Source organism: Aspergillus flavus, chromosome 2 (assembly GCF_009017415.1).
Source record: "Aspergillus flavus chromosome 2, complete sequence".
NCBI classification, from domain to species: domain Eukaryota; kingdom Fungi; phylum Ascomycota; class Eurotiomycetes; order Eurotiales; family Aspergillaceae; genus Aspergillus; species Aspergillus flavus.
The window spans coordinates 410,237-426,328 of NC_092409.1; the positions used below are offsets into that span (position 1 = coordinate 410,237).

Consider the following 16,092-nt stretch of genomic DNA (forward strand, 5'->3'; position numbering starts at 1 on the left):
ATATTAAATTCTTTAAATTAAAATTAATAATTTTTTATATACTATTTATAAGTCTTTATATTATTTTAAAAAAATAATAAATCTAATTATTATTTAAAAATATTAATATAATAATTTATATTTTTATAATAGTTAATAATAATTTACTATAGAATTATTAAAAAAAAAGTTTTAAATTAATTTATTAATATATATTTTAAATTTTTTAGTTTTTTTAATAATTAAATAAAATTTTTTTTAATAAATTAATTTTATTCTATTAAAAATATAATATAATATAATATAAGCTTAAGTAATTAATTTCTATATTTTTAAATTAAATATAATTTATTTTTTATTTTTATTTTAGAAAATAGTCTTTATTTATTTTAATATATAATATAAATTATATATATTATCTAATATATTTTAAAAAATTTTTATAAATTAATAATAAATAATATACTAGATAAAGAAATATATCTAATTATAATTAATATTTTAATTATTATATTATTTATATAATATTAATATTATATTATTAAATTTATAATTAATTATAAATAATTTATTTTTTTTATATTTTTTATTTTTAATAATAGTTTTTAAATAATATAGATATTATAAAATAGAGAAAATAACTAGAATATTAATAATTTTTTTATAGTAAAATATAATAATATTAATAAAAAAATATAAAAAAATAATTAGATTTAAAATATAAAAAAAGAAAAAACTTATAATATATAAAAAAGATATTATAGAATAAAAAAAAATAAAATATAAAAATAGTAAAAAGAAATTTATTTAATATTTTATTAATATTAATATTATTATTATAAATAATTATTATTTATTTAATAATAATTTATATAGAATTAATATTTTTATATAGAATATTTAATATACTTTTAAAATATTAACTATTTAATATAAATAATATATTAATTATTATTTAAAAATAATTAATCTAGAAAAAAAGAGTATAATTATTATAAAAATAATAATAATTATATAAAATAATTATATAGTATATTCTATTCTAAATATATAAATATTTTAGTAATTAAATAGTATTTTTAATATCTATATCTATTATTTTTCTAATAATATATAGTAGCTCTATTAGAAGAATTAATTATTATATATAGAGAATTTTAAAGATCTTTAACTATAAATTAATACTATAATTATTAGTAGAAAATTAAGAATTAATCTTTTATCTCTAGTATCTATTATCTAGTGCTTTGCCCACGTATCCTTATCTAGTTAATAGATTCTCTACCCTGACTAGTAGATATTCCTCTGACAGTAATGTTATGGTCATACTGTTAGTCAATTTATTTAATAATAGATAAAGTCTTCAATAGTTATAAAGTAGTTGTTATTCCCTTATATAGATATTCTATTAATTATTTAAAAATATAGATAATATTAGAGTGGTACGGGTAACCCGACAAACCCGACCCGAACCCGCCCCAACCCGGCTCCCGGTTCGAGTCGGGTTCTAGAGCCAAAACCTGACCCTAAATCTAGAAAACCCTCCCCGACCCGAAAAAGGTTGTGTGATCTAAAAATCCAGATTTTCTAATATAACGTAATCGGTAAGTGAGCTGCATATGCAAGCGAGCTGTGCACCTAACATATTTTCTACGTGTCTTAATTTCTTAGAGAATTAAAATATTGGCTATATTACTAAAAATGTCTAAATTATTAAAATTACGCGTTGAATAGAAAGGCCAGATTCTATTAGCTATATTAATTCTAAAAAAAAATAAATTTAGTAGTCTTAGAAAGGCCGCTAATATATTTAATCTTTTTAAATCTATTTTATATAGTTATTTAAAAAAGGCTTTTTTTAGAGACGAGCAATATACTAATAGTTATAAAATAACTATTAATAAAAAGAAATTGCTTAAAGAATAAATTCTTTTACTAGATAAGTATAGAGTATTTTTTTAGTCTATATATATATAAAAAATAGCTAATATTTTATTTTTAAAGTATAATACTATCTCTTTTTTTTATTACTATAAAAAAGAAATAGATATATAATTTTATTAAATATATATCTAAATTTAAAATCTATTTTATATATTACTATAACTATTAATATACTAAGATAGAGAATTCTAAGATTTTAAATATTTAGTTTAAATAAATAAATAAAATTATTTAAAAGTATAGTATAGTTTTAAATAATATCTATAATTTTAATAAAATAAGATTTATAATAGATTTAATAGTTGTAGCTAAAGTTATTACTAGATCTAATATACTAAAAAAACTATTTTTATTATAGTTAAAGAATTAGAAATAGATTATTATTATAGAATATATTAGTTTTAATAAATAGATTTTATTTTTTTATATTATCTTTAAAAATAAAATATATATAGAGATCTAGTATAAGAATAATAAAATTCTTTTTAATTAAAGAATAGAGATTAGTTTTAATAGTTAAATAAATAATAAAATTAATCTATATTAGCTATAGAATTATTTTATATCTTATATTATTAATTAATCTATAGAAAAATATTATTTATTTATTCTAAATAGTTATAATAGTTATTTAATATTTTAATTTAATTAAATTTATATAAAGAATAATATTATATTAATCTATATATCTATATATATTTTTTATAAATTTTAGTTATTTAATATTACTATTTTTTTACTATTAAAAGATTTATATAAAGATCTAATTAAATTTAAAATATATTATAGATTTAATTATATTAATAAATTTAATTTTTTAAAGATATATTTTTAGATCTATATAATAATCTTTATTAATAATAATATCTATAGTATTTTTAGAGCTACTAGTTTAGTTTTTTTAAATTTTAAATATATTTTTTCTTAACTAATAGTTTAGTTTAAAATCTCTATATTTTTAGATAATAAATCTAGTAATTAAAATAGTTTAGTATTTAAAATATTTTATATAATTAAATAATTAAAAAAATTAGAATCTATATTTATAAAATTATTTAAAAATTAATTTTATAGTTTTAATTTATTTATTAAAATTAGTTTAAATTAATTAATTAAAAATATTAAATAAACTATAAATAATATAATAATATTAAAATATTAATTAAAATAATATTAAACTATATATAAAAATTAGCTTAAAAAGTAAAAGTATTTTATTAAATAGATTATTTTTAAAGAAGATATATTAATATTTAAAATCTAAATCTTTATTAAATATTAAAATTAAATAGATAAAGCTATATAGATAGATAGATCTCTATTTATTAAATTAGATTTTAGATATACTCTATTTAAATATTTTAACTATAGTATATAAAGTTATAAAATTATATATTATCTAAATTAATAGAACTACTTATTTTTATATAGAAATTAGAATTTATAGTATTTTAATTATTTTAAATTTCTATATAGCGGTTGGTGCGCAGCTCGCTTGCGTGCGCAGCTCGCTTATCGATTACGTTAAATATATATATATTATATAAGCCAGCGGCCCGCCAGCGGCTCGCTTACGCGGGACCTAGTTGCCTAAGACAACCGCCGTTACAAAAAAATATTAAAGATATATATAGCTTTATAAATTAAGTTAATTTCTTATTTTTTAATAGTAGAGATTATAAATAGAACTCTGTCTTTCTTTTCTACTAATTCTTTTAAATTTTTCAACGCTTTTAGTAGTATAGTTAATAATTAAATTAAATAGACTTTTTTACTACGGTTAAAACGCGTGGGGTGAAACGCTCGGTTACATGGAACGCGCTCACTTTCCAATTATGTTAACCAATTAATGAATGTTGTAGCTCTTAGAATAAAGACCCCGCAAAAAGGCGGTGAGTTACCCCTCGGCCATTTATCCTCTTGTTATCATCATTGTGGCTAGTTGTTACTAGTTGTTACTATTCGGCTTCTTCATACCTATTCTAGGCTAATTTCCAAGCAAGCTACGACTATGTAATGGCGTTTCTTCGTTTGCCAGATGAATTGCTGCTATCTGTTGTGAGCTACTTGACCCTGCAGAGGGAAATAAATTCTTTTGCTCGAACCAATGCCCGTTTATACAATCTTCTCAATACCTATCTCTATAGATATAATGTGGAGCAAAATAAAAGCTCTGCTCTTCTGTGGGCTGCAAAGAACGGACAGGAGGAAACAGCCAAGAAGTCGATAGCGGAAGGAGCCAATGTTCAACTTGTGTCTGAATTAAACCGGACTCCGCTTTCATGGGCAGCCTGGAATGGGAATGAGACGGTGGTTAAGTTGCTTCTCGCAACGGATGGCGTCGATCCAAACCCTCCAAGCTCAGGAGGAGAGACTCCGCTATCGCTGGCGGCTTGGAACGGTCACGAGGAGGTAGTAAAGCTACTTCTTGCGACACAGGGAGTTAAACCAGACTCCAGAACGTCAAGGGGAGAGACCTCATTATCTTTACAGGCAAGTGCAAAACCAGCCTCACCACTTCACACACATAGGTTCCTTATGGGCCCCACCGCCAAGACGCTATCTCGAGAAATAGGTGCGATTCAGACGAGTATGATTTGTACTCACTTATATCAATTCAGACAGTATAATATTTCAAATGACAGATCTGCATAGCATTATTCATGTAGTGGTGCCCTGAACACCATTGTTTTCTTAGGAAAACGTGTGGACGCGGAGTTATCCTGTACTAGAAATGGACGGTGGTAAGATCGCCACTCTTTCGATCTTGAGAGTACATTTCACCAACATCATAGGCTTATGTAAGTTTTCTTCTGGTGAAGCCCTTCTTTCACAAATAATTTTCAAAAAGAAGGAGCAAAAATGGGACTAAGTGACAGCTGCTATATACGAAATGCTATAAAAGAAACTCGCCCTGATGCGTGTCCTAGGGCTATCAAGTTGCCATGAATCGCAAAAGAGGTAGGTCGGAATTCAGTGGGAAGCCACAGTACATTACTTCCATTCAGCTGTATCCACTGCCTTTCCTTGTCGAAGATATCCAAATCCACATTGGTCAAATTAGGTGCATGATTTTCCCACCCGAATTGAACATCAAGGGAGCCTAAATTTGTCCATATATATGAACCATCCGGGGCAAATTCAAGGTAATGGACAAGTCCGTTGACATTTAAAGTCTGTAGCAGCGCTCCCGTCGCTATGTTCCAGAGGCGCACTGTCTGATCATGTGAGCCAGTCGCCAGCAGCCGGCCGTCGGGAGAGAAGGCCACCGAATGAATTCGATCCGAATGACCGTTAAAAGTTTGCTGCGGTGCTCCTGCCGCTAGGTCCCAAAAACGCACTATACTATCCCTGGAGCCGGACGCGACCAGCTGGCCGTGGGGCGAGAAGGCTACCGACCGGATCGCGCCTGACTGAACAAGGGTTTGCTGGAGTGCACCCGTCTCTGTGTCCCAGAGGCGCATCGTTTTATCGGTAGATCCAGATACCACCAAATAGCTATTGGGCGAGAAGGTTACTGACTGTATGGCATTTAAATGGCCGTTGAAAGTTTTCTGGAGTTTGCCCGTTACCGTATCCCAGAGACGAACTGTCCTATCTTCGGAGCCGGATGCTAGCAGCCGGCCGTTAGGCGAGAAGACTACTGACCGGATCCCACCTAAGTGGCCCGTAAGAGTTCGCTGGAGGGCACCCTTCACTACCTCCCAGAGGCAAATTATGTTGTCTTCGGAGCCGGATGATAGCAACCGGCCATCGGGCGAGAAGACGACAGACAAAACCCTACTCGAATGACCCTTGAGTATCTGCTGGAGGGCACCCGTCTCTGTATCCCAGAGACGGACCGTTCTATCTGTAGATCCGGATACTAGTAACTGGCCATTTGGCGAGAAGGCCACTGACTGTACGGTACCTAGATGGCCCTCGATAGTTTTCTGGAGTTCGCCCGTTACTGTATCCCAGAGACGAACTGTCCTATCTTCGGAGCCGGATGCCAACAGCCGGCCGTTAGGTAAGAAGGCCACCGAATGAATTCGATCCGAATGACCGTTAAGAGTTTGCTGGTATGTGCCCGTTGCTGTGTCCCAGAGACGAACTGTCATATCTTCGGAGCCCGACGCTAGCAGCCGGCCATCGGATGAGAAGGCCACCGAGTTGACCGGTTGTGAGTGGCCTTCAAGTGCCTGTAATTCTGCACTCCATCTTTCCTCAACTTGTGGGAACTGGCAGATCCAACTAGGACCCTCCGACCGGAGCTGTCTACGGATTATTGCCGTTCGAGGTGCAAATACCAGTCCTGCGCAATAAATTTGTAGTGGTGCTTCATCGACTATCTGGCGATTTTTCAAAAGAAAGCGCTTTGCATCGTGAAGAAAGTCCCAAATTGCGGGGGACTCGTTGCCCTACAGCTGTCAGTTCAGGTCATCTATGACTATCTTCTGAACATACCGATATGCCTGTTTGGAGGGTATCAAGGATACCAAGTATTTCCGACGTAAGGCCCAGTAGGCTCATGGCTTCCACCCAGTGCAAAAAATGCGTCTGAAGGAATAAGAATGCATCATGCATCACGTTATTCAAATTTCGGCATTGAATAAGATGATGAGCCCAATATTGGCAGGCGTACTGCAATGCATCAGGAAGGCAGTCATCGATTTTCCGACGATCAATCTCCGCATGATGTGTTCCATCACTTGGCAGTGCACATATATTTTTTCGGAGACCCCCGCACGCAGAAAGGCATTTCAAGGTCAACTCGTAGTGCATCTCTTTTGAGTCCAATCCGAAGGGACTTTTCTCGCGGGTTTCGCGATCAAGGAGATAGTCTCGGAAGGATAGATGGAACAGTCGCACTGGCTGAGTCGGATCTTTTGATATGTTTAGCACTGAATGTAGCAAGCCCAGTCTCCGGTCAATGTGTTCTTTAGGCATTCCAATAAACTGTGAAAGAGAGATGACTGAGAGTGGACTCTCAAGCATCACGATGGTGCCAACAATTTCTCGAAACTCATGGACTAGTATCCTCTCCTTCCGTTTGGTTTGCCCTGTAAGAAGCCGATTGATTACAGGGAAATATGTCGCATTGAACTCAGATCCATCGTTCTCCTGTGCAAGGATCTCTACCAGACTCTCATTTGGGTCCCATTGAGGGTCCTCAAATATACGGCAGGCAGTAGCGGCGAAAATGAATAATGGAACAGATAAAGTCACGAGACTGCGGAAATTAGCATCTCCAGGCCAGTTGTTAGCCAGAGAACGAGCTTTCCGAATCTCGGACAGTCGGGAATCCAAGAACAAGGATATGTCATGTTGTACATCTGGTTCAGGAACGTCATGGAGAATCAGGTCTTCATGCTCGCAGCTTGTGATCTTTGAGAATTCTTGAAGAATAGTCCATTCGGGCCTACTCGTTAGAAAGACTCGCAGATACACAGCTTTTGACTTGCGCAGCTGGGGTAATAACCGGAGAACGATTCGCATCTCCTCATCCCGTTCGCCTTCGTCCAACGCGTCTATCACTATCACCATAGTTCGAGTCTGAGAATCGGTCGATTTTAAACTCAGTAATGGGTGAAGGAGTAGTTTATCGAATTGCTCTTTGAGTGATTTGCCCGCAATGTCGGGTTCATCGTTGATGGTTTGTTGGATAGCCGGGATCAGCTGAGGGGTAGAAATGATCAGTTGCCTAGCGATTGTTTGAAAAAGCTTCATGGCGTTTCCTCGGTCTGCTTCACCCCTTTTAAAAAAGAAGCTAGCGCCTAGAACCTTTGCCTGTTGGAAGTTTTTTGCCACTGTTCGGGCGATTGTTGATTTTCCTGTTCCAGCCCTACCATTCAGCCAGAAAATAGGCTTCCCTTCTGGCGATTTCGCCCATTCTGTGATCTGGAAAAGAAGTTTTGTTCTGGTGCCTTGAAGACATTCTTCCTCGTGTTGATTGGCAAATGAGTCAAATGCTGCCGCTTGAACTGCCGACAACTTGCCCCAATCAATCTTCTGGTCCAGACATTCAACCCTCGTCTGAATGGTGCTATCCAAAGTTAGTGATAGTACACCATGACTAACAAAACTATAAATTACTTTTGGGTGTTATTGAGACTACTCAATTCTCGACTAACTAGACGTTGTTAGTACACGAGCTCGAATGAAGAATAGGATGACCTGAAAGATATACTATTATATATATATTTATAATATCAAGTCAAGAAAAACCATACAAAGCTAGAAAATCAGAATGTAGGGTCCTAACCTTGTTCAAATTTTTGAGCTACTCGCTCGGCCCAAGGAGGCATGGCATCCACACGTTGCGGCCGTAAAACTAAGAGTAGCCCTCGTGCATACGCAGCAGCAGTGAGCGCAGCATATTTATGCCAGTCATCATTTTTGTGAGAGTCACAGTAATCGCAGATTCCGCGTATTACCAGACATGGAATAGTATTCATCAGACCTGCAGCTTCCATCTCAAAGCACAAAATATTCAGCTCTGGGTCGTTGGCAAATTTGTCTCGCACGATAGCATCCTTGAGCACAGTATTTCCTGACGCGATATTTCCGTAGTGAACATGGAATACACGGTGGCTGCGGCGCTCTGGGCGGACCACTACCGAGTATGAAGCACCTTCGTCGCAAGCTTTTCTATCCACTGGCGGAAATTCGATGGCATAAAGCTGGTCAACGGCTGGTCGTTTATAATCTTCCATATCATCAAGACGCTGGAGATGTTCTGCGAGTCTGTCTGGCTTCCTAATATCACTGAATAGTCGGCGCATCTCCGGAATAACTCCCAGAAGTTTCTCAGGCGGCGCGTTGAGCTGACCCGTCCTCTGGAACCGACCACCTCTGAGCTTGCCCAGATCATATTGTATCACTCCGCCGAACCCATCTCTTGGTTGACTCACGACTACATCCCCTAATCGGATGTCATTTCGGGCTGTCGGAGCGCCGCCTCCAATTCCCACCATTAGTGCGAACCGTAGATGGGGGAACGTTCGAACCATATCTCGGGCAACACAGGCAGCTGAATTGGTGCCATACCGACCGGCTGGAAGACAACCAATCACCACGTAATGCTTCTCAATACGACCGTAGACGTACGTGTTATCATCGTAATCTTCACTGATCTCCGGCCCGGTGAACTCTTCATCAAGCATACGGCATGCACAGAAATATTCTTCTTCCAGGGCGCAGATCCATGCTACCGTGTAGGAGTCCGTTGAACCCGGGTCTCGTTGCTGAGGTCGATTCATTGTATCAGTAGAGACGAGCTACTGTTTCCACGTCGTCAAAACAAAAATTGCTGGCTGGATCAAGTTCGATATGTCTCAAGATAGAAGGAAGGACGGTGAGGTTAGGTGGAACCAGGAAATGCTTCTGCTTGAAGTTTAAGGAGAAAGAGGGGCACGCGCCAACAGAGGTGCGGCTATTCCGAAGACGCGTTTCTACTGGTCTAATGGCTGAGGTACGTTTTCGGCAGGTCTGTCGGCCTGGTCTGACCCAGAGCTCTGGGCCACCTCATCAACTTCGGTTGACAGCGCGACAAAGACCACCATGACGCCTCGACTCGCCCACTCCCAGCTTGTGATGATCCGCGACATGATTGACAGCAGATCGCTGACTACCTCTCAGATGGCCGACGCGGCTGGCTGCAGCAAATGTTCGATCATAACCATTAGTAGCAACCGTACAGATTTGAGAGATCATTATCTGCATCAGCTATCAGATTTCGATTTCCGCTCGTATCACCTGGTCTTCATAGACGAACCAGGCTGTGATAAACGGGCTGGCTTCAGGAGGACCCGCTGGTCCCCGCGCGGAGTGGCACCTGTCCAGGTTTCCCGTTTCCAGCGCGGACAGCGGCATCAGATTCTCCAAGTCTATTGCCAAGATGATATCTTGATGTCGTGAATTTTCCAAAGATTGACAGACGCGAGTATATTTGAAGTCTTTATTGAGCAGCTCCTCCATCATTGTGGTGGATGGCCGGGGCCAAAATCCGTTCTTATCATGGACAACGCGTCTTTTCACCACACCGAACGAATAGGAGAGCTATGTTCAAATGTCGGTGTCAAGCTGCTGTACTTACCACCACCATACTCACCTGATTTAAACCCGATCGAAGAGTCCTTTGCGGAGCTCAAAGCATTTGTACCCCACAATCCACCACCACATTAAGCAAAATGCTCATGACGTAATGTACACAAGGCCATTTAAATATACCCAATTCCTAAACTAGGGGCTTGGCGGTGGAGGTCCAGAAAGAATGAGTGAGTGTAAATTGGTGAAGCTGGTTTTGCACTTCTCTGTAGCAGCATACAGAGGGCATCAAAAGGTAGTCAAGCAGCTGCTTACGACCGACGGCGTGGACCCATTCACTAAGAATTTCAAGGGGGAGACACCGCTATCACTTGCAGCAGGAAACGGGCATGAGGATATGGTCAGGCTGCTACTCAAAGTGGAGGGTTCTGACCCAGATACTAAGGATTTCCTGGGGGAGACTCCACTATGCTGGGCGGCAGGTAACGGACATGAGACAGTGGTCAAGCTATTACTCGTCACTGGGGTGGACCCAGAATCTAAGGATTCCGACGGACGAACACCCTTTGTCGTTAGCGGCAGGAAATTTACGAGACCCGTAATTTTAGTGCCCCTTATATTTACATTGTCAAATATCTTACACTTGGATAGCAGTCAGCTGCAGTGGCAATCTAGAAGTGAGCCATTGCTCTAAACCATATCACGGATAAACTCCAAGGTCGATGAAGCAGGATTGGGGCCATCGCTTTTTGCCCTACGAGGATGATCGACGAGATCTTCCGGGAAGGATCCTTGGTAGGTTCCTGGGGATATATCCACGTGGCTTGATGGACACGTTTGTACATGGAGATACAGATTATGTAAAATATTTTGCGTCATGGGACAACGAGTACCATGCAATACGGAAACTCGTAAATAAGTACTTTCAAAAACCTTTACAAAAGTGGCCTAGCGTGTTTCATATGAGGGTACCTGAAAGTATTGAAATGTGTAAAATTTGCAGCGGTATTGCACCCAGCTGTAACTTAGGGTTCCTTGAGACCTCGCACTTCGTATTAAAATCCTGGATTGAAGCCATAGTGGTAGAACTCTCTGTGACAAGGAAATAAACAGTTATAGTGCTGAACCAGGTTGCGTCTTTCTGCCTGCTAAATGCTAAGATGGACACCCGGAGCCCGATCCCTGTTTTACCTCGATCTGAAGGTATGACTGTGATGGGGACCCCTGAACTCTGAATGGAAAAATAGTTGGGTTAGAGAAAGCCTTTCAACTAATGGGCGTGGTGGACATTGCCATCTAGGGGAGGGTGTGCTACAGTAGAGTTGGTGTATTGCGGAATCGCCGATGAGGCTGTGCCTCAGTGCAAAATATGAGCGCTCAGGCCGTCGAGCACGCGTACATCCTTATGCAGTTTATACTACAATTAGAAGGTGCATTCGGCATACAGATAGCCGAATACGACTGCAGCCTTCAAGCAAAGGATTTCCCCCTATGTAGTCTAGAATCTGCCCAAGCATATATAGCTCGTCACTCACAAACTAGATCCTCTACACTGACCACTACATTCTTCCTTTGACCAAACCACATACCATTTGAGCCTGTCTCCATGATGGCCTCAGGTGAAAAGCGGCCTCAGTCTGTCGAATTTGAAAGTCAGGATTCGAAGCGGATGACTGCTGACCACATCCAACTACTACCGCTCATAGAGGTGAGAAGCAGTCTATGGTGGTTTACATTGAATTACTGACCTACCATGGCATCATAGCAACCTAAATGTGCAAGCCAGAGTCAGGTCCATGCATCCGACTCTACTGCAGAAGTAATGGACTCTACCTATATTCGCGCTCTGGAAGGCCTGTCTAGGAACAGCTATGCCGAGGAAAATGAAGATTCTCCTAAAGACCAGGTAATTAGTCCTCGTGTTGTGTAACAAAATCCACACTAATATAAACAAGGTAGAAATTATGGCAGAAAATTCGTCTAAAGTCCACAATTCCTTGGTGGATTTCGTAATCAAAGCTGAGTAAGTACTTGCCTAGATAGCACAACCACTTTCTAATATATCTTAGTGAAAACGACTGCCTGGCCTCAACTGTATTTATTATATTTGCAGAATAGTGAGTACAGTACTCGGAGAATTATATAGATACTAATTATTCAGCAATGAGGATATATTCACAACCTATATGGTAAGCTCGACCCTCAATGGTTATACCCTTACTAATATCGACGAGAAACTTCGTAACCTCGAGCCATAAAACTACTCTGTTTTCAGCTGGTTTGTCCCATGTCGACGATCGTCTCTATCCATAGAGGGAAAACAATTTAGATCTATTGCTCATAGCACAGCGCGCAACAACCTCGAAGAGATAAGAATACGTACTAGGTAAGACCTGCCATCTAGTCAAAGTAAAGGCGACTAATCTCTATAGTGCTGCTGACAAAGTTTTCCTTCTGGGTATTGAGTCTGGTGCCTTGGGAATTTCCTTACTCCTCTCAGAGAGCTGTGAGTATAATTACCCTACAATATAAACTATATTAACGATACTAGTAATTTCTACCAATAATATTGAAGCGGTCGCGTTCTTTATCGAAGAAAGCCCAGTACCTTCCGTCTATTAGAGCGTGTCTAATACAAGTGAATGGTTCTTTGAGGTGACTAAGCTATATCATGATACTGTATACCGTGCTAACTAATTGAATTTCAAAACAGCATTCTCGGGTGTTTGTGAGACGCAGTCATGATATATGGGGCTTACCTATAAAGAAGCGTGCGAAAAACCGTTATGGTGTACTTATACCATCTGAGGAGGCATCCTTTCAAATGAACATCGACGAGACTCTTGCGTGGATGCAGAAGGCCTTTAACTAGTGACATTTGCTTCGGCTAAACAGCTTTTGACTAATTGGCGATATAATTTTTATTCATTTGAGTAGTCAGTTGATGTAGCCACAATGTATAACCCTCACCCTACTCCTGGCATATATCATGTTCGCAATTAGTCCGATATTTATGATCTCCGTCAATACAGGGTTTATTTCGCTTCTTTGTTCTGGATCTTATATAGAAGCATGTCATGCCCACCGTGACATCTGGCACTGCCTCCTACCCTAATTCCCAAGTTCACGCGCTAGACGCTCCTCCCTTTCCCTATAATGTCATTACCCCTTTGGCAATATCACAGGGACCAACACAGTCGGGCAGGCCCCATTCCTCCTCATGTCTTTGGTCTTGCTACTACAAGCACCCCCTTTAGTGAACAGCTGGGGCGAATAGTTTTAATTAACACGGAACTATGCCGGCTAAACATCCTCAATAATCTCGATCCCGATCTCGGCGTGATCGATACCAGTGTTTTTCTGTATGTCTTAGAAGAAGAAAGCTTAGGACATTACCTGGAAGATTTCTGTCGCTTACGGCACTACCCAGTTGAGTGGGCGCACCAGCGACCGAAAGATGCTAGTACCTATCAGCCTTATGAACACCCGTATTGGGAAGACTGTGATTGGTTCACACCTACACTACTCCTGAGTTTCATTTGGCGGCTACGGAAGGGGATGGTGGAACTCGAGATCGTGGAAGATCATGAAGTGATATTAATGGAGTTTGAATGCAAGTTCAACAGGCGTGTCAGTCAGCTGCATATGTCACATGGAAATAGTGGATCTACAGTCGGTTTTCTTCGAACTGATAGTATACTACAAAGATATATTGCGTTGGCATATCATCTGGAAACAAAGGACAAGGGGCAATATGAGGACTGTCAGGAGAATCTCCGAATAGAATGCGCGCTATATGGTTACTCTTCCAATTGGGTGCCCGGCGCATATGTGCAGCAGACAAACATCACGGAGGATCTCGGGTTTAATCATCGGCAGCTATTACGTTATTGATCTGATGCTTAAAGCTAGGGGTCTATTCGGACAGGGCACCCATCTACTGCCTTTCTACATAGACTTTTTGTCTAGCAGAATAAAACCTCAGCATAATTATAATTCTATTTTATGAGAAGATGCGCTCCCCAGCGTAGGGGGTGACGTCCCCCTGATGTCTCTGAAATGAGCGGAGGTACCCCCCGGAGCGACGGGCTTTTAGACATATACTGTTGGGGATATGGTAGTCATGGTGCGACCTTGATGCCATTCGTGTTTTGGTCGAGTGGGACTAGGATATACTATAGTTTCAATGAAAATAATTTTGTAGATAACCAAGGTGTCTTCCTAGAAATAGGAAGAAAAACCACGAAATGATTGAAGTTAATCTTTTACATAATTGGGAAAGGGGGATCGGGTCGTTCTGTGAGTGGGTGCTTTTGTGGTAATCGAAGTAATCAGTCCTCTCTCATCCCACTGATTTCCCCATATTTGCTGCTTCTGATTATCTGGTTCAATGAGATACTGCCTGGATTTTTTTTTATATTCGAGCCTGAGAGTACAGCCATTTTTAGTATGTTCTCTTTCTCTCGTAGCGCCTTCGAGACCGATAATATTATCCCGTGTCATTGCTGTTATACCAGGATCATGATAGAAGGAATATTCGCAGTATAGCTCTCCCTCTTTTTCAGAGAACATGTTCTCTAGTGGAAGATGTAATACTTCGTCTGGAGCTATGACATCACGGATATTGAGAGTAATTCCCGATTCATGGTACAGTTCATACTTATTTCTGTGGTTCCAGCCATCCTGAAGAGACTTGAAGAATTTACCCGAGTCATACCGGAGGTCACCGAAGTAGTCCGTTATTATAAGGACCCAGTAACGTGATTTCTTTTCGCCAGGTCGAAAGGTACTCAGATGGGAGCCGAGAAGAAGAGGAAGAGCCCGGTCATGTTTCTTGGCCAAGTCGAGCCATTCTTTATGTTTAAAAATAAACTCCCATAGATGCCTTAAGCGAAGGTGACCGATAATACGGCACCAGACATCCTTTAAGACATTAATACTGGGCATTGTAAATAGGAAGGTATCGACTTATAATTCTGAAGGTGGGCACGAGGCTATATATATCTAGGAGGGTGAGCATATCATTGCCTGATTTCCAGTGCGAATTGGGGTGCACAAAGGGCTTACGACTAGTCTAAACAGTATATAAAGATACTCGCCTCTCTAAGAATCAAAAGAAGGCTTTAGCAAGTTATCCTGTCTTCACGAGGCCATGGACTGTATTACACAAAGTTCCGTGCACACCTCTAAGTCACATCCACTGCAGATCTTCCATCGTTATAACCACCAGCGAGCCACACAGCATCTCATTGAGCTCTATGAAGCATATACGAGTGACCCTACCGACGAACAGAAGTTACTAGTAGCCATTGAAAAAATTGATAGTATCAATTCACGAATCCGAGATCTTAATGAAGAAAGTCAATTGCCACTTGATTCAGGGGTCATCGATTATGGGGTATTCATATACGGCTGGGAACGGAACAAAACAGATAATTCAAAGCAACAGCTCGAGGTTCTATGTAGAAGGAACCAGTACATGAAAGGTTGGAGCTGTATTCCACCTCATCATGATTATGGATATTTTGATTACGAAAATAATAAGACGCTGTCGGTCATCCTGCCCCTCTGGCTTCAGCTAGTCTGGGCGCTGCTGAAGAAGAAACAATTGGATTTCGTGGATGATGTTGAAGTCACACTGCTAAGCCATGCGAGCAGCGAGGCGTGCTCGCTACAGCCTGTTTGTCTTGATATCCCAACAGTTCTATCCTTGTTACACCAAATGGGCAGGCTGCTGGACAAAGGCAAGAAAAAGCAGAATTGCGTTCGCATTGCATCTGAATATGAGGATACCAGAGAAACCATCAGAAGGATGTTTAAGTTTGAGGGTTTCCAAACGGACTGGATTCCCTCTAGCATGGAAGAGGAACAGACAATTAGCAGATAGAGAGTTCTGTATCTAAGCTGTTACTTTTATATTGATGTTTAAAGCCCTGTTAATAGTGAAGCCAGGGAAATCATCGTTAAGCTTCTGTTAACCGCCTAGATTGGCATAAAAAGTACTAATAATGTATAGCGCCAGAACAACAGAGGTGGACCTGGATATCCTGGTTGTCTCTCAATGTCTCAATCACATTGTAGCATTCACTGATTGGGCAAAGTAACTTCCATTCTCGGTCTTTCCATTTTTCTGGTAAACAT

The 16,092-nt window shown here is 38.9% G+C and overlaps 8 protein-coding genes across 8 annotated transcripts; 6 read left to right on the forward strand and 2 right to left on the reverse strand.

Moving 5' to 3' along the window:
* Positions 1-3,776: 3,776 nt before the first annotated feature.
* F9C07_2276759 (WD domain protein) lies at positions 3,777-10,896 on the reverse strand. Its single transcript, XM_041284842.2, has 4 exons — positions 8,168-10,896; positions 7,999-8,035; positions 6,370-7,948; positions 3,777-6,323 (listed from the first exon to the last, which is right to left on the reverse strand). The coding sequence occupies exons 1-4, from the start codon at positions 9,162-9,164 to the stop codon at positions 4,806-4,808; spliced, it is 4,131 nt and encodes a 1,376-aa protein (XP_041141985.1). The 5' UTR covers positions 9,165-10,896; the 3' UTR covers positions 3,777-4,805.
* On the forward strand, positions 3,940-4,454 carry F9C07_2224929 (ankyrin repeat-containing domain protein; the record flags this gene model as incomplete). The annotated part of the gene is made up of 2 exons (XM_071509758.1): positions 3,940-4,335; positions 4,383-4,454. 2 exons carry the CDS (start codon positions 3,940-3,942, stop codon positions 4,452-4,454), a joined length of 468 nt encoding a protein of 155 aa, XP_071363472.1.
* On the forward strand, positions 9,368-9,822 carry F9C07_9529 (uncharacterized protein; the record flags this gene model as incomplete). The annotated part of the gene is made up of 2 exons (XM_071511911.1): positions 9,368-9,376; positions 9,544-9,822. The coding sequence occupies 2 exons, from the start codon at positions 9,368-9,370 to the stop codon at positions 9,820-9,822; spliced, it is 288 nt and encodes a 95-aa protein (XP_071363473.1).
* F9C07_1179337 (ankyrin repeat-containing domain protein) lies at positions 9,996-10,823 on the forward strand. The gene has a single exon (XM_071507687.1). The coding sequence runs from the start codon at positions 10,178-10,180 to the stop codon at positions 10,643-10,645; it is 468 nt and encodes a 155-aa protein (XP_071363474.1). The 5' UTR covers positions 9,996-10,177; the 3' UTR covers positions 10,646-10,823.
* A 664-nt stretch (positions 10,897-11,560) lies between the features above and the next one.
* F9C07_2053611 (uncharacterized protein) lies at positions 11,561-12,823 on the forward strand (the record flags this gene model as incomplete). Its single annotated transcript, XM_071508557.1, has 7 exons — positions 11,561-11,659; positions 11,717-11,857; positions 11,907-11,974; positions 12,021-12,068; positions 12,384-12,457; positions 12,503-12,555; positions 12,665-12,823. 7 exons carry the CDS (start codon positions 11,561-11,563, stop codon positions 12,821-12,823), a joined length of 642 nt encoding a protein of 213 aa, XP_071363475.1.
* A 284-nt stretch (positions 12,824-13,107) lies between these two features.
* F9C07_2053783 (uncharacterized protein) lies at positions 13,108-13,845 on the forward strand (the record flags this gene model as incomplete). Its single annotated transcript, XM_071508559.1, has 1 exon — positions 13,108-13,845. The coding sequence occupies one exon, from the start codon at positions 13,108-13,110 to the stop codon at positions 13,843-13,845; it is 738 nt and encodes a 245-aa protein (XP_071363476.1).
* Positions 13,846-14,208: 363 nt separating this feature from the next.
* Positions 14,209-14,898, reverse strand: F9C07_2099040 (uncharacterized protein; the record flags this gene model as incomplete). Its single annotated transcript, XM_071508895.1, has 1 exon — positions 14,209-14,898. One exon carries the CDS (start codon positions 14,896-14,898, stop codon positions 14,209-14,211), a length of 690 nt encoding a protein of 229 aa, XP_071363477.1.
* A 205-nt stretch (positions 14,899-15,103) lies between these two features.
* Positions 15,104-15,838, forward strand: F9C07_2099041 (uncharacterized protein; the record flags this gene model as incomplete). The annotated part of the gene is made up of 1 exon (XM_041284840.1): positions 15,104-15,838. The coding sequence occupies one exon, from the start codon at positions 15,104-15,106 to the stop codon at positions 15,836-15,838; it is 735 nt and encodes a 244-aa protein (XP_041141987.1).
* Positions 15,839-16,092: the final 254 nt, after the last annotated feature.

What these genes read in the sequence shown, in the direction of transcription:
- F9C07_2276759 (XM_041284842.2), bottom strand. Translation starts at nt 9,164, where the DNA reads ATGAATCGACCTCAGCAACGAGACCCGGGTTCAACGGACTCCTACACG. An exon ending in AGTCTCAATAACACCCAAAA is followed by an intron (nt 7,949 to 7,998) that starts GTAATTTATAGT and finishes AACTTTGGATAG; the next exon opens with CACCATTCAGACGAGGGTTG. An exon ending in CCCTCCAAACAGGCATATCG is followed by an intron (nt 6,324 to 6,369) that starts GTATGTTCAGAA and finishes TGACAGCTGTAG; the next exon opens with GGCAACGAGTCCCCCGCAAT.
- F9C07_1179337 (XM_071507687.1), top strand. Translation starts at nt 10,178, where the DNA reads ATGAGTGAGTGTAAATTGGTGAAGCTGGTTTTGCACTTCTCTGTAGCA.